This window comes from Peromyscus leucopus, chromosome 10, assembly GCF_004664715.2.
Source record: "Peromyscus leucopus breed LL Stock chromosome 10, UCI_PerLeu_2.1, whole genome shotgun sequence".
In the NCBI taxonomy this organism is placed as follows: Eukaryota; Metazoa; Chordata; class Mammalia; order Rodentia; family Cricetidae; genus Peromyscus; species Peromyscus leucopus.
In genome coordinates, this window is record NC_051071.1 from 807,658 (window position 1) to 830,563 (window position 22,906).

The 22,906-nt window shown below is 53.9% G+C and overlaps 1 protein-coding gene across 28 annotated transcripts in view; it reads left to right on the forward strand.

The window, feature by feature from the left end:
• Ablim2 (actin binding LIM protein family member 2) overlaps positions 1 to 22,906 on the forward strand; it is a 125,650-nt gene that overhangs the window by 68,578 nt on the left and 34,166 nt on the right. For 5 of the 28 annotated variants that reach the window (XR_005092267.1, XM_028882298.2, XM_028882297.2 and 2 more), the window contains exons 9-16: positions 2,914 to 2,970; positions 4,372 to 4,449; positions 8,754 to 8,903; positions 11,921 to 11,953; positions 13,396 to 13,516; positions 15,269 to 15,367; positions 20,600 to 20,701; positions 21,488 to 21,541. Coding sequence is in view for 27 of the 28 variants with exons in the window: in XM_028882298.2 (XP_028738131.1) it covers positions 2,914 to 2,970; positions 4,372 to 4,449; positions 8,754 to 8,903; positions 11,921 to 11,953; positions 13,396 to 13,516; positions 15,269 to 15,367; positions 20,600 to 20,701; positions 21,488 to 21,541 (694 nt within the window). In the remaining variant the exon portion in view is untranslated. The remainder of the gene's footprint in view (positions 1 to 2,913; positions 2,971 to 4,371; positions 4,450 to 8,753; positions 8,904 to 11,920; positions 11,954 to 13,395; positions 13,517 to 15,268; positions 15,368 to 20,599; positions 20,702 to 21,487; positions 21,542 to 22,906) is intronic. The other 23 variants (XM_028882311.2, XM_028882319.2, XM_028882310.2 and 20 more) reach the window with 11 other exon arrangements.

Sequence of the window (22,906 nt, forward strand, 5' to 3'; positions counted from 1 at the left end):
AGGTGCGGCCAGCCCTCCCTGAACACAGCTGCTGCTGAGATGAGATAAATATGGATGGCCTCCCGGGAGCTGAGAGCAAAGGCCAGCCTCTAGGAAGGGATGGGTTCTGAACCCCACAGATGCCCTGCTGTGTGCCAGGCATCAGGATTATGTTTTAGAGATGGGGAGACAATAGCCGCCCTGGGTGGGAAGGAAGCACAGCATTCAGAAGGTGCGCTAGAGCCTGTGCAGAGCTCGAACCCAGGCCCTGGGAGCCGAGCAGGAGTGATTTCCAGGGTGGTACCTTCTTTCTTGGGTAGTTAAGGTACAGAGCAGAAGGAGGAGGGGAAGAATGAAGAGGAGTGGGAGGAGGAGGGAGAAAAACAGGAGGAGGAAGTGATGGAGGAGGAGGAGGAGGAGGAAGAGGAGGAGCCCAAGGAGAAGGAGGAGGAAGTGAGGCTGTAACAGAAGCAGGGGGATGATGGGCAGCAGAGAGGAACACAGAGACCAGGGAGGCAAGGCGGTGGCTAGCAGGATCCTCTCAGCAGCCCTGCCTTTGGCTGTAAGGAGCTTATGCACCCCGCCCCTGCATCTCTCCCACCCACCCCCCACCCCCCATGACTCAGCATCACTCTGCCTCATTGCGCTGGCATCCTTTAAGTCTTTGCTGTGGCTTTCCAGGTAGAAGGCCAGTGAGCAACAGCCCATTGTATGCTCTGTTTTCACCAATGGCTGGTTCTCTGCAAACTGTGTGTATCTGCCGCTCAGGGCATCCCCGCCCTCGGTCATGGTCTGTGGAAATGGACCGTAGAGCCTGACACCACCTCATCTGCAGGGTCCCCTGTGCTCCCCAACAGCTCAGCAGAAGGAGGGAGCCTGGCATGCCCAGAGGCCCCAACTACACTCTCACATGTGCATGTGCTCAGGGAAGCGCCCTGACCTGAGAAAGAGCCAGGAAAGAGATCTGGTTCCCTGCTCTCCCTGCTTCTCCCAGGAAGGCTCAAGGACCGGGTAGGGTGGTCCAGGCCCCACACCAGCTGCAGGGGACAAGAGCCTTCCTCATTTTCTCTGGTTCCTGGCCAGATGGAAGGCCCCAAGGCATGGGTGCTGCCAGACCAGGGAAGAAGGCAGCCTTGTTTTCCTGGGCCTGTGCAGGAGGGCTCAGCGTCCAGGGCTCTCTGGTCTGTACAGCTATTGAAGCAAGTAGTTTAGCATGAAGGTTGTCTTCTCCCTCAGCCAGCATTTGGAGCAGAGCCTGGGCAGCCTGAGACCAGCTGCCTCCTTGGTGTTGAGCCCGGGCTCCCCAGGACTGGCTGCTGTCTGGTCTGGCCTGGGGGTAGAGAGGACAGACAGACTCCTGCACTCTGTTACTCCCCATGTGAGCAGCCCTTGAGTAAGTGAAGCTAGGCAGGCCTGGTTGGCTTAAGAGGACTCCTGTCCCTGAGGAACACGGCATGGAGGTGGCACCTGTGTTATTGACCCTTGAAACCTGCCACTGAGTGGAGGCAGCACCTCCTTTCCACACAGTAACAAGAAATGACCTCCCTGTCGGGGGCTTAATAGTCAGCATAACAAGTGCCCCTTGGTGCGGGTCCTTGGACAGCTCCAGGACACTCAGGGACTCATTCTCCATTAAGACCCTGGCTCCTGATTGGTCTGTCCATGCAAGGCCAGGCCAGCAGGAAGAAACACAGGCCTTCCTTGCTGTCTGGAAAGCCACTCCAGTCCTGCAGCTGTCCCTCCTCCACCCAGGCAGGGAGTATGGTGTGGACAGGGACCACAGGTTACATGGTCCTCAGCATCTGGAATAGGTGCAGTGGACATCAGGAGATGCAGCCATGACTGCCCAGACCCACCGGCACCGTGGCTTCCTTAACATAGCACCCCATGCCCACCGGCATCATGGCATCCTTAGCACACCACACAGTGCCCACAGGCATCATGGCATCCTTAGCACACCACACAATGTCCATAGGCATCATAGCAACCTGTACAGCACCCGGCACCCACCGTGTGTTTTAGAAATTCTGCATCTGGAACTGGGGAGGGGACAGTGAATGAAGCGTGTGGACTCCTTACAAGTGCCAGGTCTCATTCTTCTCTCAGTGGGTGGGAGCCAGGCCGTGCCACATGGCCCTGGAGAACAAGGCAGTGAGGGCCACCAGGCCCTGGGGAGCGTGGCACTGAAGTTCACTGTGGGTCTTTGTGGGACAGACTTCAGGTCAGGGATGGCAGAGGGGACAGGATAGTGCCCATCTCCTTACCCCGGTGACAGTCACCTCAGCTCTTCTCCCTGTCTCCTCTGTTGACAGTGAGTCAGGTTCCATCCTCTGCCCTCCCCACGTAGCTGGGCACCGAGTACAAGGAGGGCTCACATCCTCTCTGCTCAGAGTGGTTGGAGCCCAGGGCACCAAGAGAGCCGGGAATGGCCATCTCTGCCTGCTCTGCGGGGCTGGCTCAGATATTCCCCTGGCATGACCAGTAAGGGACTTTGCTCTGAATGCCACACAGGGCATGCCAGGAACAACAGGCCCCTATCTGGGCACTTTGCGGAGAAGAGGGCCAGGCAGACATCATCCAGGGTCGATGGAGCACAGTAGCTGTCTGCCCTCGAGCAGGCCCTCAGTTACAGGCATGAGGGGAGCACCTTCTCTGCATGTAGCAGTTCTGAGGTGTGTGCCTAAGGTCTGGACAGCCAGTGCTGTGAGGTGATCCCATTCCTGTCAGCCTCAGAAAGCCGTGGTCCCAGGGGTCAGGCAGACCCCTTGAGTTGGCACCTGTCTGTGTAGTCCCGAGTTGAGGGGCTGAGGAAGTGAGGGTTCCAGGGGAGGCAGGGCTCGGTGCTGAGGGGTCCAGAGCCCAGGACCTACCTGCAGAAGGGATGGCAGTGATCTGGAGAACAAGCTTCACGCCATCCCCTTCTCTCCCTTCCAGATGCACAGCTCTGTTTGCAGCCAGCCCTACCCAGGCACCCTGCCCTGTGCCTTACAGGTTTGTGCCTCTTGCTGCCCTGTGTGGCACGTCTGGTCCTGGTGTCTGCCTGTCCTGACTGTAGGAGGAGCTCAGGAGGGGAGGCCTCCTCCAGGTCAGGCTTGGTTCATCTGGCCTGGAGGTTTCAACACTCTCCTGCCTCCCTGTGGCCGGGGTCAAAGCTGGAGGTGATGGCAGGCTGGCTCCTCCTGAGGCCTCTCTGCTTGAACTTGGTGGCAGCATCTTGTTTTCTTATATGCTTATCCGTGTGTGTGTGTGTGTGTGTGTGTGTGTGTGTGTGTGTGTGTGTATTCATGTTCTGAACTCCTTTAAGGATGGCCCCAAGCAGAGTGGTTTAGACCCACCCAGTGACCCATTTTACCTTTGTGACCTCTGTGAGGACCCCATCTCCACAGGGTCACACTCTGAGGTCCTGGGATAGGGACTCAATGTAGGAAGTTTAGGGAAACCAACTTGGACCTTAACAGATGTCAGCTGCCTCCGGGGAGGAACATGGCAGATTCCAGAGGCAAGGAAGAGCCTCCTGAGGAAAAGTGAGGCAGGGGTGTGGTAGTGTGGGTTACTGAAGATGTTCAGCGGAAGACATGAGGCAGGGGAGGCAGAGCTCTTTTCTCCTGAGAGGCAGTGGCAGCTGGTGGAAATATGCTCCTCTTAGATGAGGTGAGTAGAAGGCCCGAAAGAATGAACATGGGGGGCCCTGGGTCAGGAGAAGGGGTGTAGAGGGGTCAGGTGCATGGGCCTTGCCTGTGAGGATGAAAGCCAGGTGTCAGGGGTGCAGGAGGTCTGTATGAGGGAGGGGAAGGAGAGCTAGCCATGCAGAGACACACAGGAGGAGGGCTGTGTGAGGGGGGCTGGGCACCGTCAACAGCAGAGACTGGGAGGAGGCTGGATGTGCAGTGACATCACACATCGCCTGGTCCTGACGGAGCTGAGCCGAGGCCAGAGAGGAAGGAGTAGCTGAGAAGGGCCTGAGGGCCAGGTCAGCAGAGGGGAGGGTGAGGCTGGAGGACCAAGGCTCATCCGAGGAGAGGGGCTAAGTATCGATGAGTAGCAGGGGTCCCGTGAGCCATGGAGATCAAGGGGTTGCTAGACATGCCCAGCTGCCTTCATCCTCAGAGACACATCACCTCATCCCAGCACCCCCTGGGGCATTCTGAGCTTTCAGTGAGCGTCAGGTCGTGGACACCTTACCTCCCTTTACTTGTGACCTGCTGTGTTTATTGTAGCCTTCGGTGGTCGTTTACCCATGCCTGTGTGTTCGTTCTGAGACTCCTCTCAGCCCACAAAAGGGTTAAAATTCTACCTGCTGAGCTCACTGGCCTTCCTGCCCACATCCTGGAGATGCCTCCAGAAGGTTCCCAACAGCGCCACTCCAGGTCAACCTGTACCACTCTGTTCTAGGAAACCAGGATGTCCTCGGAGAGCATCGTCTCTGTGCCTGCATCCAGCACGTCGGGGTCCCCAAGCCGTGTGATCTATGTAAGTGGGGGCCATGGAGAGTGCCGTAGGGTGGTGGTGGGGTCATCACTGGGCCAGGGCTGTGGGGACTACAGTCTGTTAAGGATGGTCACTGGATGCTCCAAGGGTGAGGCTGGGCCCTCAGTACTGCCTCTAGGAAGAAATGGGTACACAGAGTTGGAGAGTGACTCAAAACCTGAGGCCCAGACACATCTGTGTGGCTGGGCAAAGCCCATAAGAATTTGTCCCCAACTGGTTGTCGATAAGAGAGAGAGACTATAGTGCATAGCTGTGGTTATAATGTTACCAAAGGGGAATGGCTGGTTTGTAGTTAGGGTGAGCCAAGGCCACCTAAAGGAAGAATGTTGTGGGCCTGTAAGCCACTGTGCAGGCCTACGCGTGTGCACAGAAGACTCCTGCCCAACTCCCCAAGAGAAGTGCTCTGGGGATGCACAAGTATGTGTGTGTGTGTGTGTGTGTGTGTGTATGTGTGTGTGTGTGTGTGTGTGTGCATACACAAGAGCACCCATGCATAACAGTTGCCTCTGAGGGTAGGCTACAGACAGGAGGGTATTGGTGTCACAGTGCTTTGTGTGAGTGACGAGGCTTGTCATTAAGAGTCCGTAGGCACAGGGTGAAGGGCAGCCTAGTGGTGAGAGAAGCCCCTGGACTGGGGTTGGTGAGGAGGCAGGTGACAGGGGCAGGTAACTTCTGCTATCTTCCCCTACACTGGCCAGGCCTTGGATCTTTGGCAGCATGGTAGGGAGATGAGGTTCTCCCTCCCCCACCTGTCTTTTCAGCCTACACTCTCCCATAATGGTTGTCAGGGGGTCACTCTGATGGGCAGTAATAACAAGCGTCTTTCCTGGGGTCACTGTGACCACAGTGCGGAGGGAGAGGGTGCTAGAGCCCCTGGAGGACACTTGTGCTGAGTCTCAGCCTGTGCCTGTGAGGTCCGGAGTCTGGCTGTGTACCCTAGGCAAGACGCTTCCCTTTGCCGGCCTCTGGAAGCTCATCCGTAAGCTGGCTGAATCCAACCCCAGTGTCTAGGGCTCCCTGAGGCTTGGCATGTGAGGCTCCCAGTACAGCTCTGGGCCCAGAGAAAGGACCGAGAGCATGCCAGCTCTCAATGTCATGGGCTTGCATGCAAGATCAGGGACTGGGGCCTGGATAGAGAGACTTCTGGTCTCCCAGCTCTGGAGCCTAGAAGTCAAAGCCCAATCAGGGCAGGGCTTGTCCCTCCTGAGGCCTCTTTCCTTGGTTTGTATGGCATCTTCTCTCTGTCCTCACAGAGTATGTCTGTGTCCTGCTCATTTGTCCAGTATCAGAGGCAAGTAGCAAGCAGCAGCAGTTTTGAATGATCCATTTAACCGCCTTAGAATCATCCATTTATCTGCCTTTTTCTTCCTTTCTCGTCTCCACTTCTTCCTTTCCTTCCTTGAGACAGGCTCCATTTAGCTCACGGTCACCTCCAACTCCTTGTTTAGCCAAGCATAATCTTGACCTTGTGCTCTTCCTGCCTCCGTGTCTTGAGCACTGGGAATTCAGGTGTCACTATGGCTGGCATAGGCCGTTGCCAGGGATAGAATCCAGGGCTTTGTATTTGCCAGGCAAGCCCCCTACTGACTGAGCCACACGCCAGCCCCCGCCTGCTGTTTACACAAAATAACAGTGGCCAGCAGAAAGGGGACAACATTCCCCTCGTTTCCTCTCCAGCGGAGTTCTGCAGCTGGGGCTCTGGGGACCCAGACCTGTGGTTACTTTTCTCACCATAAGTGCCGCTTATTTATTGTTCAGCAGTGGCAAACTACAGTGAACAGTATTTTGGCGCCCCCTTCTGGTGGCATCCATGGGCATGAGGTGAAAGAACAGTCACTGTGTATTACCCTGGGCTGGAGCATGTACATTTGCAGGGTCCTACATCATCATCTTTAATTTGCTTCATGGAGTGTGAAGAAGAAAGCAAAAAGGAAAACCACTTACTTACACACACACACACACACACACACACACACACACACACACACACACACACCAATAACCTTCACCGATTAGAAAGCTTAACCCATTGTCAGGGCAACCATCCAAGGCCTTTGCACAGAGAAAGTAGCTCCACAAGGTATTTGGCAACCACTGTTTGCAGCAGGCAGCTGCTAGGCTCTCTCGGCGCCCAGGTTGTGCAGGAGGCTGAGGAAAGAGTGAACCATCCAGGGCCAGGTGGCCTCCTACTCCAGCACTGTGGGCTGGGTGGAGATAGCCGGGAGCACAGGGGGGTTGGGAAGGACACATCGTTCCCGGTGACCTGGAGATGCAAGTCTCTGGATGCCCCACTGCGGCCTGCAGGACCCACTGCGGCCTGCAGGACCCACTGCGGCCTGCAGGACCCCCTGCAGAGCATTTCGTGAGAGGCTCCTGACAGTCCAGCAGTGCATGAAGCACCGATGATGGCCCAGGGCTGCAGTAGGAGACAGAGGCCAGGGTGCCCAGCCAGTCTGTGCAGATGCCTGGTTGCTCGGCATTAGACAGAGGGTGGCAAAGCCAGTGGGTCCTGGACAACTCTAGTCCTGGCCCAGGGATGTGGGAGAGGACACACAGTCCACCAAAAGTCAGCCCTCTGACCAAGAGAGAATCTGACCTGGATGGAAGAGAGACCTCCATGAGTGGGAATAATGTGTGCAAAGCCCTCAGATGAAGGATGGGAACCTCAGGGGGCTGAGCGGCAGGAGGTGTGGGATGGGGGCAGAGGAGACCAAGATCAACTGATGCTCAGGGAGAGATCCCCTGAGCTCCATTCATCCAGACCACGGTGACCATAAATCCTGGCTTAAGATTTGACCTCAGATATTCTGAGGCCTTCCCTGGGCTCCAGAAGGAATAACCAGAGATGTGAAGCACCAGACCTTCAGTCTTAGTGCACGTCTCTCTGCCAAATGTCCCCAGGGAGGCCTGGAGTGAGTCTAGTGGTCAGGAAGGCTGTCTAGAGGAGATGAGTGAGGGCTGCTGGACTCTGGAGGGCCTGATAGGTTCTAGAAAGACAATAAGCAAAGTTGTGGGTGGCCTGAGGTGGGAGATGCCTAGAGGTGTCATCCGGAGACTCACTTGTTGTAGCTGCAGCTTGAGAGATTTGCTGGGGGGGCGGGCTACAGAAGGGAGTGCCAATGCGGGAGGGTTCTAGAGTCATACAGCTGCCGTGCCTTCCTTGGTGAGTGACTCTGGGCAAATTGCCCAGCCTCTCTGAGCTTTAGACTCTCCGTAAATGGGAGCACTGTGAGTGTCCCCATCACAGGGAACTGTGACTTTCTGTGACTGAGGCAGCTCGGGATCTTCTGTGGCTGTCGAGGCTTTATCTCAGAATCCCAGCCGAGGAGTCCTGGCAAAGGCTGATGCAGAAATTAGACCTGAGGAGTGAGGGACCATCCCAGAGCTGGGCTGGGGGCTGGAAAGAACCGAGGTGCTTCTAGAGCCAGAGCAGATACATGGGACTACAGAGTGAGCATGGGCAGAGCGGGACACTGCCTGAGAAGGCTGGGCAGAGTGAGCAGGAGCAACAGCAGCCAGGTGGACCTCACCTGAGCCAGCATGGTGCGTCACAGCATCTCACAGTCAGTGAGTACATGTAGGCTGTGTCCCAGCATCCCGTCAAATGCTGAGCAGGCATCTTGCTGCTGTTCTGTACTTGCTCAAAACTGCCAAGAAGAGTGGGGAGAATGAGAATGGATGCAGATGTGGCTGTGTGTGCTCATTTGGTGAGGATGGAGTTGTGTGTGTGTGTGTGTGTGTGTGTGTGTGTGTGTGTGTGTGTGTGCAAGTCTGTAGGAGCTGGTCTTGGTGTGCAAGTAGGTATGCCAATATATGGGGATGTGTTGTGAATCAGCAGGTGTGTGTGTATGTGTTATCATGTGGGAGAGGGTGTAGTTGTTGGTACATCCCCTCATCACCTCAGAAAGGCACACTCTCTGTGTGTCCTGATGTGTGCAGGCATACCTGTGTGTGTATTGATGTGAGTAGTGGATTGTGTGCATGTGTATCTGTGTTGTGTGTTCATAGCTGTAACCATGCGTGGTTTTCGGTCATAGCCTGAGTCTCATTGTCGGGCCCTGCATCAATACATCATGGGCACAGCCAACTACCTCGGTGTCTGACCTCAGGCTATGCCTGTGACCAGGTCTTTGGCCTTGCATCCTTGTCCCACCTTTGCTAGAAGCTGGGTGTGCTCAGACCCTGCTGGATCCCTGTAAGCCCAGGCTGTTGTCACGGCTGCCTGTGGAGTGGTCTGGCCTGGCATGTGGCATCAGTGTCTCCTCCTCTGCTCTCTCCTCCATCAGGCAAAGCTTGGCGATGAGATCCTGGACTACAGGGACTTGGCTGCTCTTCCCAAAAGCAAAGCGATCTATAACATTGACCGCCCCGACATGATCTCCTACTCACCCTACATCAGCCACTCGGCCATGGGGGACCGACAGAGCTATGGCGAGGTATGGATCTCCACTGTGTGCTGCATGCTTCCCCAACTGCTGACTCTTGTGGACACAGTTAGTCATTGCCACCACCCTCAGCTTCTTCACCCCCAGATAACCTGTCCATCTTATTCCCACTCAACCATGCCCCCTCAGGGAAGTGAGTCCAAGAGTGGATTGGAGGGGAGCAGAGTTGGGAAAAGGGAAACACACGCTAAAGATGTCTGCATTTTCCTGGCTACTGAGTATTTTCATGACACATGAAGTGTGTCGTCTTCCTTTGAGCCCATATTCCTAGGCCAGCTCCTCTTCTATGGGTTCCTCGAGCCTATCCCTAGGCTGTTTGAACAGCATGGGTCATGATTCTCAGTGTTCCTGAAAGAAGACAGCATCTATTGGTGATGTCTGAAAGTAGACAGCATCTATTGGTGATGTCTGAAAGTAGACAGCATCCAGTGGTGATGTCTGAAAGTAGGCAGCATCTAGTGGTGATGTCTGAAAGTAGACAGCATCTATTGGTGATGTCTGAAAGTAGACAGCATCTATTGGTGATGTCTGAAAGTAGGCAGCATCCAGTGGTGATGTCTGAAAGTAGGCAGCATCTATTGGCGATGTCTGAAAGTAGGCAGCATCCAGTGGTGATGTCTGAAAGTAGGCAGCATCCAGTGGTGATTTCATATTCAGACCGCCTGTTTTCATTGAATGCCGCAGCGTTCCTATTGAGTCTCATTTTCCTTCTGTCAGGAGGTCTTAGTGGCTTTGGCTGTGTGTGGAGCTCAGAACAGATGCTCACCTGGGGCAGAAAAATGGTTATTCCTAACATGTGCCCCTTTGACTCCTTTCTGTGGCTTCAGTAAGACCTCGTGGGGAGTGAGGGCCAAGACCTGGGGTATTGTACATACATAGTAGTGTTGAGTTGCCCAGCTTGGCCCTGCATTTATCATAGGGGCCAGACAAGCCTGCAGGCTCTGAGGACCACTCATGGACCAAGAAGAGCAAAGGGCAAAAGGACCAGCAGGTGACCCTCCTGGTGTGCATGCCTGAGGAGGGGGGTCATCAGCCTTGTGGCTACTGCACTGCCCACCATGTGCCTGAGCTGGTGTGGGCTTCACCATCCCACATCTAACCTTTGGGCAGCAGACAACTGAAGAGGGTCAGAGACCTAGCAACTTGACTGTAAACCTTGAGATCCAAATCTTTTCTCCCCTACAGACCATTTACTGACTGTTTCATTGGCTAATCCTCAGGGACATGGAACTCAGGCCTCAGAGCTGGGTTCAAGTCCCACTGTACTCAGTCTCAGGATGCCACCGGGGATCTTCCTGAATGGAGCATTGGCATTCCGGCACTGAATTCAGGAAGCTGAGTTGGGAAGAGCTGCAGTGGGCAGCGGTGATATAAAGGACCATAGACTGTTGACAACCTTGTCCTACACCAATGGGTCACACAATGTTGTTGCTCATGTGTGTGGACACATATAGAGTTGTGGACATGGTCTGGAAATCTCTGGAGTTTCTTTCAGCATCTGAGACTATGTATCAGGATCATTGTGACCCACAGATAGTCCTGACTTAAGGGTCTGTCCCTCAGAGGGCAGTGGGACAGCATGGGAGAGTATGTATGTGACTCAAGAGTCACCTTCTCCAGTATCTGCTCAGCCACAAGTTTGTACCCTCTGATTATACTAACTGTGAGACCTGCCTCGGCAGAGGTCAGTACCAGGCTGTCCTGGAGAAGGAAGGGGTGTTCCCACTAAAGTGCCACTTCCTCCTGAGGCCCAGGATGGTGCGTTGTGAGGCAACATAACATAGAAAACCCCAGTCAGGGCTCTCATTGGGTACATTACACACAGACTATCCAATGGCTTCATCACGGCCTCACTGCCTCCTCCCTCTGGACCATTCTCATGAGCAGAATTCTCGTTTCTGTCTTTGCACCAGCCCCAGCCCCTGGGAATGATTTCTCCCAGTTGAACCTAAAAAAACCAAGTGAGGCTCAGCTAGGATTCACCTGGGCCCAGGTAAACCAGCTTGGGATCCTGTTCTCTGGGTGCCCTGAAGGAGGTGTAAGAGCCATTCTTCTGGGGAGGAGCCACTGGCTAGAAACATAAGGACTGGAGCTGCCTCTCTGAACCTCTGTCTCCCTGCTCTCTCCCAGCCCATGGCCCTAGCCACATGTAGACGAATTCCTAAACAGTCTTATTAAAAAACAAAACAACAACAACAAAAAAAAAAAAAAAAACGGAGCCAGAAATTGGGGTTAAAGCTGAGAAATCAGAGGAACAGGACAAGCCACAAGCCAGCCTCACCTCACTGACCCTCTGCTTCCAAAGAGACCTACTTCCTGTATACCCATGCCTATATTCCTTTCTATTCTGCTAACTCATTTCATTTCCTTTCTACTCAGCTACATCACTTCCTCTTCCTGCCCAGCTCTGTCACTTCTGTCTGTCTCTACAGACCTCCAGACTTTATGGTTAACTAGTGTTGAAATTTAAGGCTGTGCCACCACACCTGGCTCTGTTTCCAGTGTGGCCTTGAACTCACAGAGATCCAGACAGATCCCTGCCTCCTGTGTGATAGGATTGAAGGCATGTGCTACCATTGCCTGACTTCTATGTTTACTCTAGTGGCTGGCTTTTCCCTCTGATCCTCAGATACACTTTATTGGGAGACACAGATAAACTATCACCACGGCCACCCCTCTTCTGCTGTCTCCCACCCCATCTGTCCTCTCCAGAGAAAACGAAAGGGATGAGTCCAGTGGGTGTTGCCACATTGGTCCCTGAACCACCAACAGCTTGTTTGTGACCTCGTGGTCTCAGTGGAGAGTAAGGATGGGATCACGGGGGCTGAGTGGAGGAAGGCACTGGGCCAAGCAGCACCTAGCCATCTCTTGTGGCGGGGCTCTTTCTCAGCTAGAGTCTCAGGTCACGGAATGTGGGTCCCGTGGGTCCTGTGGCTACCAAACAGCCCTCTTACCCCAAAGCAACCCCTGGCACAGCGCACTAACAGACGGCTCTGTTGTGTCCACAGTCACCTCAGTTGCTCTCACCAACGCCGACTGAGGTAACCACCACCTATGCCTGCGCCCTGTGTGCTCATGGTGCTACCACCTGCAGGGTTATAGAGATGACCAGCATGGCGCCCCTGAGGGCCACAGGGCCCTGGCCACATCACTGGGGCGCCCCCCTCCTGCTGGTTGTTTTTATAATCGCATCTCATCTGCATGTTGCCCTCATGTGTGTGCAGACAGGTCTTCACGGACACTGGGGATGTGGTGTTGCCCAGCAGCTCCTGGCCTGGGTCATGACTTCCTTGGGTGAGCTTGAGGTCCACTTCTCGTCCCCTATTAGATATACAGGAAGTTCCGGGACCTTGAGGTGGAGCACTCTCTGAGGGGTGAACTGTCAAATAAGCTCCATAGCACCCCACGGCTTCTTCTTTCTTCAGAAGCAGTGCGGATTGTGGCCCCTCAGACACTCGTCTGTGTGGCCCAGCCCAGGGCTGGGGAGGGCATAGAGGTACAACACAATTTTGAGTTCTCTCTCTGTGCTAGGCACTGCTGCATTCTTCTTATATCCAATTCCTTTCCCCGAGAGCATCACCCAGAGGTAGCTTCCAGGGGTTCCCCATTTTACCAATGGAGAAACTAGGACCCAGATATAACTGGGGCCATTTGCTTCCTGCCCTCCCCATCCTTGGGGAGTGTCCCATTCCAGCCCACAGAGCTGGTCCCAAGAGCGAGGATCTCCTCGTCATCTCAGATGGAGGAATGCTTTTCACTTCCTGTAGCTTTAGAAGCAGGATCTATGACAAATGCCCCTGCCTGTCCCTCCACTACCTCCTTAGCCTGTCTTCTTAGAAACCATGCCTTGGGCACCGTGGAGACCTTGGAGTTGAGATGAGGCAAGGAGGGCTGGCATGACCCAGGCCACCAGGCTTCATTGCCGAGGGATGGGCAGTCTGATTCTGAAACCACGGTGCCATACCATCTCATGCTGCTGTCGCCTGCTCTGGCTGCTCTCAGAAGGTCCTCTTCCTGCTAAGATAGGGGCTGTGTCATCAGCGCTTGTGGGTCTCATTGGCTGGCTTCTGAGCCCCAGAGGGCACCTCCGCACCTCGGAAGGGGTCCCAGAGCATCTCGCGCCTCTCACGTGTGAGGAGCATTCAGTGTTTTCAAAACGGATACAGGAGTCTAGAGTGCTGGGAAGGGTTAAGAGGGAGGGACAGGTTAAGAGGGAGAATGCAGGTAGGGTCCTTTTACCCATCCCAGAGGGTCAGATGGACAGGAAGGGTGGATATTCAATGGGCCCATGGTCAGGCCAAGGGGCTTGTTATGGCTGAGACCTACCTTGCTGTCCAGATGTGCTCTGTTTGTGCGCTGAGACCCTATTTTAAGACTGTGTTGTTTCTGCGCCTGGGATCTAGAGGGCAAATACAGTGGGGTAGGTGAAGGGTGAGCAAGTGCTCTCCTGACCCGGGTGCTCTCACACTGTCTTCCCACCCAGGGGGATCAGGATGATCGGTCCTACAAGCAGTGCCGGACCTCCAGCCCCAGCTCTGCTGGCTCCGTCAGCCTCGGCCACTACACCCCAACATCACGGTCACCCCAGCACTACAGTCGTCCAGGTATTCATCCCCCACCCTGCTCCCCGTGACTCCGATGAGGTTGTGCTTCTCAATGAGTTTGCTGATATAAAGTAGCTTCTTTGCTCATTGAGAAAAGTGGCGAAGTTGGGGGTGGGGGAATGCCAGTGGGTGGTCAACGGACAGTCACTTAGCATAATGAATAGGACGGCCTCATGCTTAGGGGCAGGTAGCTGTGAGGCAGCTGGTCACCCTGGGGCTGGAGGAGCTGTCTGCATCCACAGCACACATCCTGAGAAGCATACAGCCCCGAGGTCCACACAGAACAACCGGAGTGGGCTTCTGGGGGGTAGTCATAGAGCTGTCAGGATATGGAATAGCACATGAGGCAGGACACCAAGCCACAGCCTGCTGTGAGCCCACAGGAGTTGGAGGACTTGAGCTGAGGAGTCAAAGTCAGTGGCTACAACACCACCCAGTCAGAATGTCTAATGCTGTACCTATCCCTCGGTAACCCTAGAGACAGCCATCCTAATAAAGACACTGGCAAAAGGCCCCCATATCCTTCCAAGCTGGGAGAGGACCCTGTGCAGGGCCTCCGATCTTGTTGCCTCATTCTCCCCCCCCCACCCCACCCCACCCCACCCCAGTTTGCATTGTCTTCCTCAGCTTTGAGCTGGCATGTGACAGCCACAGGGACCATGCACAAAAGTGGTGCCTTTTGGAGGGATTTTTCCAGCTGCTTCTTCCCTTCCAGCTGTGCATGACCCATTTCCACACCCGTGGACCATAGCTCTTATTTTTTGAAAACTTTATGGAAAAATCAACTTCTTGATTGTTTGTAATCATTTTCATTGATTCCTTGCAATACGCCTGGCCCATCCTGCTCAGCAAGTGTGAAGAAAGAGGGTGAGTGAGTGTGTACAGGAGAGAGTAAGTGAGTGAGTGGGCTAGTGGAGGAGTAAGTGAATGAGTGAGGGAATGAGAATGAGCCAATGAATGAGTAAGTGAGCGAGTGAGTGAATGAATGAGTATCTGAATGAGTGGGCTAGTGGATGTGCAACTGAGTGAGGGAAGGAGTGGGTGAACCAGTGAGTGAGCGAGGGAATGAGTGAGTTAATGAATGAGCTAATGAGTTAGTCAGTGAGTAAATGAGAGAATGATTGAGTGAATGAGTAAGTAAATGAATGGTTAGTGCATGCATAAGTGAGTGAATTGAATGAATGAGTGAGCAAATTAGTGAGTGAATGAATGAATGAGTGAATGATTGAGTAAATGAATGGAGATACGTGAGTGAGTGAGTGAGTGAGAAAATGAACAGATGAGTAGGTGTATGGATAGAAGTAACTTTCTTGAGCCCTTTCCCCAAGGCCCCTTGTGACTTGACCTCTGACTTCGCATCACCAAGAGGGCCTGACTGCTTGGTCAGGGGTAAAGCCTACAGGGGCAAGCTTTCTATCTGGACTGTCAAGTGCCATGAGGATGCTGGGCACAGACCACTCCCTGACCTCTGGAAGCTGCCCTCCCACCGTCCTTGATCTCAAGGACACCCCAAAGTGAGCCACAGGCAGGACCAGAGGCTGTGTCCCAAGCCCTGGCTGCCACCCTGTGTCCCAGCAGCAGCATCTCCTGACCCCACCTGGAGGAGAATGGCCCACAGCCTGCTGGGTGACCCTCTTCAGGTGCCCCAGGAGAGCAGAGGGACAATGTCCTTGGCCAAGTGGGGACTAGGACAAGTTGGTGGCTCTGGGGTGGAGGAGCCCAGGGTTACTGACTGCTCTCTGTTGCCCGCAGCTGGTACTGTGAGTGTTGGTACCAGTAGCTGTCTGTCCCTGTCCCAACACCCAAGCCCTACATCCGTGTTCAGACATCATTACATCCCCTACTTCCGAGGTAAGGCGTGCGGTGCACAGCGGGGGTTGCTCGTCCCATGTCTCAGCATGGCTTCCAGAGCCCTGTGTCTCATGCCTGTGTTCTTCCTGTGTCGTGTGTGTCTGGCTGTATTTCGTCGGTGTGTCCATGTTCCTGGAAGGAGAGCAGGGTGCTTTGTCACTAAAAGTGCAGCTGGAGGGAGCATGTCAGTGAACACCTTGCTCCACGCTTAGGGCTTCAGTGGAGTGGTCATGCACATTTCCCCATCAACCCTGTGGGGTGGGGTGCTGTGAGGGTCAGCCTTCGGGAACAGGAGCCGAGGTGTGGAGAGGTGGTGATGTCCACAGCCTCAGACCCCTGGTGGCTGGGCCAGGACTCAACCCACGTGGCTCCAACCACTGGCTTTTTCCAGGATGCAGAATCAGTCATGATCCATGTCCTGTAGACCTATACACATGAATTCCATAGGGGGTAGGGGAGTGGACACCCTTGTGAGCTCCTCCATGCTAAGAACTGAGTTGTGTATAACCCAAGTTCACATATTGATGGCCAAACCTCTGCATCGCAGTGTTCAAAGAAACAAAGTAAAGGCAGTGCTGGAGGCTGAGTGAGGTCACAGGGTGGGACTCTTCATCCACTGGGACTGGGGTGAAAAGGAGGCCCTGGGCAATGCCCACACATTTAAGATCAGTGGAGAGACCATCAACAAGCCCGGAGGAAATACCACCAAAATAAAACAAAACAACAGCACCAACAGCACCAAAAACTCACTCCAGGGCTTTGCTCATGACTCCAGAAGTGTGATCAAATGAGAGGCTAAAGTGGACGTAGGCCCTGAGCTGTGAGTTTTGTTACACACAGCTGATAAAGACACCAACAAATGACATCGAGGGAATTAGAAAACATAGCAAAGATTTCCTCCAGAGTCCCTGGGTGATATAGTAAGTTCCCTGTCTCTTACAGCCAGACAGTGGGTACCCATGGAAAGCTCCTTCCCACGGGGTGCAGCCACAGCTCACAGCTCCCATCACTAGCAGTCGGTAAATGGCCCACTCTCCTTCATCTTCTCACCCCTGGCTCGCTCTTGGTCTACTGAGAAGAGCCCGGGGTGCTATCCTGTCTTCCTTGACCCTTCATGGGCTCTCCACACATCCCTGTCTCTAGCAGGGATGGCGTTTCCAGGGAAGATGTACAGCCCCAAATGGCACACCCCCAGAGCAGCACAATGGCTTCTGAGACCTTAATACATGTGCTCCGGGAGCCTGGAGGGAGCCTGACTACTCTGGGGAGTCAGACAGGCTGTATAGTCTGATGTCTTTCTACTCTTTGCTCAATGGCCCTGGGCACAGTTTTCCTCCCATTTGTGGGGCCCTGCCTTTGAGGGGGGGGGGTCTGTTATACCTCTGTGTCCCTGGTCAGCCAGAACCAAAGACAAGGGCACATTCTAGACATTGGCTGTTGCTGCTCCTCTTCTTAATGGGGTGGAGCAGGAACCCACAACTTTGCCTTCCGCTTGACTTCCATGGGAGGCTGTGACCTTGGGCTCTTCAGTGTCTTTCCAGCACATTCCTTGAGGAGGTAGATGAGGAAGTACAGACCCTGAGATCCTCGTGAAGATCATCCTGTTCCTAGCCTCTGGGCACCCAGCTTATCCCTGTCCACAGGACACAGCCACAGCCATGGCATCACCCCAGTCTCTGGAAAATTCTTTCTTTCCCCCATGGGTGCTTTGCAGTATTTGGGACACAGTAGAGTGATGCTGGTGAGGGCCCCCAAGGTAGACATGCTAGCACTCTCCTGACCTAGCTATGTCGTGGAGGGGCCCCTCACTCCTTCCCTCTTTCCACCTGCCACCTAGGGCAGACATGACACCCCTCTACTGTGTCTCAGTGCCTAGGGCCTCACTGCCCCAAGACCTACAATCAAATAAAGGGCTAGTGAAAGTTATTGGTACATTAGTGTGAACTCCAGACCTCAGATGGGGTGGTGTAAGGTTTAAATCCAACTCTTTCTTGATAGGGACAGGCTGTAAGGACAGGAGATAGAGACTGACAAGGGGACGCGATGCTGGTGAAGCCACTTTTCTGGGAACTGGGGGGACTTCCACAGCATTAATGGCATGAGAAGGAAGGGAAGCAGAAGATCCTTGGGGCAGAACCTCAGGGTCAAAATCCAAGCATGCACTGTGCCCAGTAGGTGGTTTTCATTTTGCCAAAGGTCCCCTCCCTCAGCTCTAAAACAGGTCCCTAAGCCATGATCCCTCAACCTCAGGATCTGTGGTCCATACCTCAGAGGAGGCTCCAGGTAAAAACTACACATGCCTTGACTAAGGTCCTCAAAGGGCCCTGACACATGGTTGTGAACCAGACTTGCTCTGATGTGACTTTGGGGAAGTTCAGCCAGAGGCAATGGCAGCATCTTGGCCATTGCCAACTGTAACATCTTCAAGGCCAGAGCCAGCTGCAGCATCTTCAAGGACAGAGTCAGCTGTCGCCAGAGCAACCATAGTTGGAGCAAGAAAATGAATGATGAGTCATTGGACTCATGGATGACACAATGTCCACAATTCTATACTGAAAAGACCAGCTGAATAAGAACATGGGGGAACAATGTCTGCACAGAATTTGTGGAGGTAGTGGGTCACAGAGGTAGGCAGGACTCTCTCCACTGCATAGCCAAGTGCAGACTAAGATCTTGAGCTGCACCACCCCCAGGCAAGGCCGTAGCACCAACTCCAGGTTCTGCAGACAGCAAGTACCCTGGGAGAGATGTGACAGGGATGACATGCCACCTCTGTGCTTTCCTCCTCAATCCATAACCTGTTTCTCACAGTCCCAGGTGAGGGACGTTCTATAGCACCCCTCCCCGCTCCAGTGTTCTAGAAACTGTCAGGATCTGTGACAAGGGATGCTGGTCACAGCTGGGAGAAGTCAAGATGTGACCGTGGGCCTAGTGTGATGTCATGAGTGGGTCCTGAGACAGAAGAGATCTCAAGTAAAAGTGGGTGAAATTCCAAGTCTAGTTAGCATGACACAATGGCTCCAGGTCCCGAGGGATGTCAGGAGTCAGAAGTAGGCCCTAGGTGAGGAGGGCGGTGCCTTCTGGAACCATCTAAAACCACTCCAAAGCAAACACATTGACTTAAACTGAAGGAAGTCATGGGCCACACCAGAGCCTGGGCTGCCCAATCCTGTACAGGGCCCTTCCCTGGAAGGTGTCAGAAACACCCTGGATATGAAGCCTTCAAAAAGAGCCACAAGACTGGACAAAGGAGCCTCCATGCCTGTCCTTGGGTGACATCAGGGGCCTGAGGACTTTATCACAGAGGCCCAGTGGAAAAGTTGGCTTCCAAGCAGTCAGTGTGCCCAGCTCACATAGCATAGTCCCTTGCCCTCCTCAGGAGGTGACAGAGATGGTGCCCACTGTGCGGCACTGACATGGGCATACCATAAAAGCACATGGCAAAGCTCCAGGCAGGTTTGTGGGGTTGAGGTCAGCAGGATGCTTTCTCAGCCACATGAGACAGGAAGGTATGCTTGCAGAAAAGGAAATGGCCCATGGTGGCCCTGGCCGCCTGAGGGTTTTGTCAGCCAGGCAGATTCCTGAGTCTGAACCCAGGAAGTTCTAGACAGTATGGAGCCTGGGAAGAGCAGAGAGGACTTGGTGGTAGTGTCCCAGGTAGGGACCAAGGTGGCTGGTGTCAAAGGCTCCTTTAGTAAATGTGACAGGTCCTTGTGGATTATCAAGGCTGCCACACTGTGCCTCAGCTCCCTTAGTCTTGGCCCCTTTGAACAACTAAGAAACTGTAGCCTCCTCCTTCAGTGAGTGCACACGTGTGTAGGAATCTCATTTATCAGTTCAGGGACCATCACACTGTAGGCCAAGCTCTGGAGAGGACAGGAATGTTGGACCATTTTAGAACCCTCAGTCAGCTGGGTGAGGGTAACAGAAATGACCGTCGAGTCTAGATAGAAGAAAGAAAGGCCTGGTCATGTGAGGTTCTAGGCTCAACAAGACCAAGCCACAGAGGCTCAGCGCAGGGATGGCAGTCGGTAGGGACAGTCTTCAGCCAGGGTGGATTGCGTAGTTATGTTCTCAAATCCGCTATGTCTGTCATGACTTAAGTGACGTGTGGAGTCATGGCATCATGTATAGGAGGAGCCCGTGGTTCCCATCTTCCTGGGGTGAGGCCCCTGCTACCGCTAGGAGGAACAGAAGCTCGGTGGATGCAGCCAGTCAGCAGGCTCTATACAGTTCTAGAACAAAGCCTTTTAGTTCTCCAAAGCTCCGTCAGTGTTTGCAGGTGAAATCAGTGACCATGCTCAGGTAGGAGAAGACACCCCAAGTAGGAATCCTCAGTCTCCTTTGGTGGCCACTCACTGGGCCCTCCTCCAGCCAGGCCCTCCCTGCCTGTCTGTGATACTCCTGTTGTCTCCAATCCATCCAGGCCTGGCTTTAGGGTCCTGCTGCTTGATCTTGCCATTCAAAGGCAAAGTTCTCCAACCTAGAGAGCCCTTTCCCTGCTAGGTGACCGGCTACTGCCCTGCAGAGTTCCCCATGTCTAATGGAAGGGAACAGTTGTACCTTGGGGTGTCCTGCTGTGAGCCGTGCTCCTCATCACATGTCCAGTACCACTGTGTTCTATCCATCACATCCTGCGTGGGTGGGAGGCGGGGCATCTACCCAGGTCTCCAGGTGTCTGAAGGGTGGTTTGACCATCCAGCCTCCCTCACAGAACACAAGACATAGCTCCAGCTAAGGCAGAAGTTGGAAGCAGCAGAGTACCCTTCTCGCTTTGCTTGCCAGAAACAGCTTGTATCTGGGACTGTGCAAGTGGATGGATGGTGACCCCTAGTCTCCTACATGGGCAGAGTGTTTGTGAGGGATGCTTTCTGACTCAGTCCTGTTCCCACAGTTAATTGGTGGGATCCCTAAGCAGGCAGGACCTTCCGGCACAAGCTCCATCAGGGAGGCAGGACCTGGATACACCCCAGGATCCTGAGCTCTGCCCACTGCCCATGCACTAAAACGCCTTTGGCCCTCCAATCATTGCCCCCTTTGTCCCTTCCACCCCCTTGAGCCAGGGACACTGCAGGTTGGGACAGAAGGCATAGAGCCCAGGCTGGAAGACTCAGGTGCGGGCTTCCTTCAGGCAGGACAGAGGGGGTTGACTGCAGACCGGATCTTCTTGCCTGAAACCCTATGCTTTGCTTTCTCGCCCCTCATCTGCTGCCTGTGCTCTTCCGTCTGGAGGCAGCGAAAGTGGCCGTAGCACCCCAAGTCTCTCGGTGCTCTCCGACAGCAGGCCTCCTTCCTCCACCTATCAGCAGGCGCCGCGCCACTTCCACGTCCCAGGTAGGTCCCTGTGGGCTTGTCAGCACCTCATGCACCCTTGCGGCCACACCCGAGTTAGAGTATCCCCAAACACCGAGTTTCCTTAAGAGTTAAAAGTGTAGTGGTGTGTACCAGTTATTTCAGCACTGAGAAGGTAGAGGCAGGAGGATCACAAGTTCAAGGCCAACCTGGACTAGAAAACAAGGTTCTGCTAGGTGGTGGCGCACACCTTTAATCCCAGCACGCGGGAGGCAGAGGTAGGTGGATCTCTCTGAGTTCGAGGCCAGTCTGGTCTACAGAGTGAGTTCCAGGACAGCCAGGGCTGTTACACAGAGAAACCCTGTCTCGAAAAATAATAACCAAATTAAAACAAAAGAAAACAAAAAGATCCTATCCCCAAAGAAACAATACAAAACCCTAACGCAATGGGTTTGCACGTCCCCCCACAACTGACATATCTTCGGATTTTTTCCCCATGTTTCACAATTACTGAGCAATGTTTTTTTTGTTCTGGGTCAAGGTAGAGAAAAGGGGCTCGGTTAGCTGCACCCCCTGTGACCCAAGGTCCTTGCTTGCCACCTTCCCTGTCCACCTCTCTCCCTGTCCCCTTCCCATCCGAGGTGGTGTCTGGACTAGGAGATGCTTGACAGAGGTGTGGGGCTTCAACCTACTTGCTGTGTTTGAACCTTTCTGGTGATTCCAGGCTGGGTGAGCCAGGAGCTGACAGAAGGCATTGGGTGGAGAGCATTTCGGCCGCTTCCCCGCTTCCCCTCACGTTCTCTCCTTCTCTTTCCTTCTTCTTCCCAGACACTGGCGTAAAAGATAACATCTATAGGAAACCCCCTATCTACAAACAGCACGGTATGGTTGGTCTGAGGGACTCTGCTGGCTGCTGTGCTTGGTCTGCATGCCTGTTGCCCCCTCCCACTTTGGAATGCTCCCCTTGCTGTCCTGATCCCAGGCTCCGGGAGGCCCTGCTGGCTGAACGTTACATGCACACTCACTAGTAGGCTCCAGGGAGGAGGTCTCTCTTCACAAGAGAGGAGACATACGGAGAGGCTAACGCATGGCACCTGGGGCTGGGGGTGCATCTGCTAGAATTAAGAACCTTTATTTTGTGTTTTTGATGCTACTGTGAGGGCCCCAGCCGAGATGGTGTGGGACTGGGGGCTTCTCACCCATGCCTGACACAGGCTTGGTCTTTGGAAAATAGTGACTTGGAAGCAGCCACAATTTAGGGAGACTTTAGGATCCATCTTTTGAGAGTATCTATGATGGAATGGGATGCCTTGATCTCAGCTAATGGGGTTCCTTGCATTGTGTAGGAGCTAGAGATGGTTGGCAGCAAGGGTGTCTCTGTCCCTCTGACCCCCACATCTTCTCCACATGAACCTACCTGGGACAGATGTGCAAGGAAAAGATTGCTTAGGCTGTGGAGCCGGACTCTAAAGGGTCAGACTTGGGATTTCTGGGTAACTGGGGCAGGTCAGCTCAGCACCATGAGCCTTGGTTTCCTCGTCTGTGAGCCAGACTTCTTTCCCACTGTGTCTTCTACCTCCTTCCCTCCATTCCCTCCCCCTTCGCCTCCTCATCCCTCTGGGGTCGGGCATGAGATGCTCCCAGAACAATGAACGCGGAGACAGTTCTAAACTGTAAAGGGCTATACAGCACAATGTGGAGACTGTTATGTTACCACTAGAGATGGGAGGGTAGAGACATTCCCATATGGACAGCTCTTTCTCAGACATGTCCAAGGAAAGCAGCCCCTTCCCACACTGACAGGCGGTGGCCAGCTTGTCGGAGGCCTGCTGTGCCAGTGTGGACGAGAGACCCTTGGGTCTCTCCTCCTCCCCTCAGAAGGAAAGAAGGGAGTTGAAGTTCTGGTTTTCAGCATCCAAGCAGAGATCACATGTCTCCCCAAGGGGTGGGTGGGGCCAGTTAGTTAACATGACACCTGTTACCAAGAACAGAACCCTAGTCTTAAAAGTGGAGAGACTGAGGCCCAGCCAAAGGAAAGAGCACCCCATTAGGTGACCCCTGCAGCACTGTGCTTGAGAGCCTTTGAGGAAGGCCGTGGGTACTGTACTTCCCAGAGCCCTGGACAAAGATTGGCTTATGAGGCCTTAATTAGCCACTTCTGCCTCTGCATCTCCACTTGACACCTTAGCTTGTGGTTAATCCCTTTGGTCCGGGCAGAGGTGACTTTGGCAGGGTACCGCATTAGAA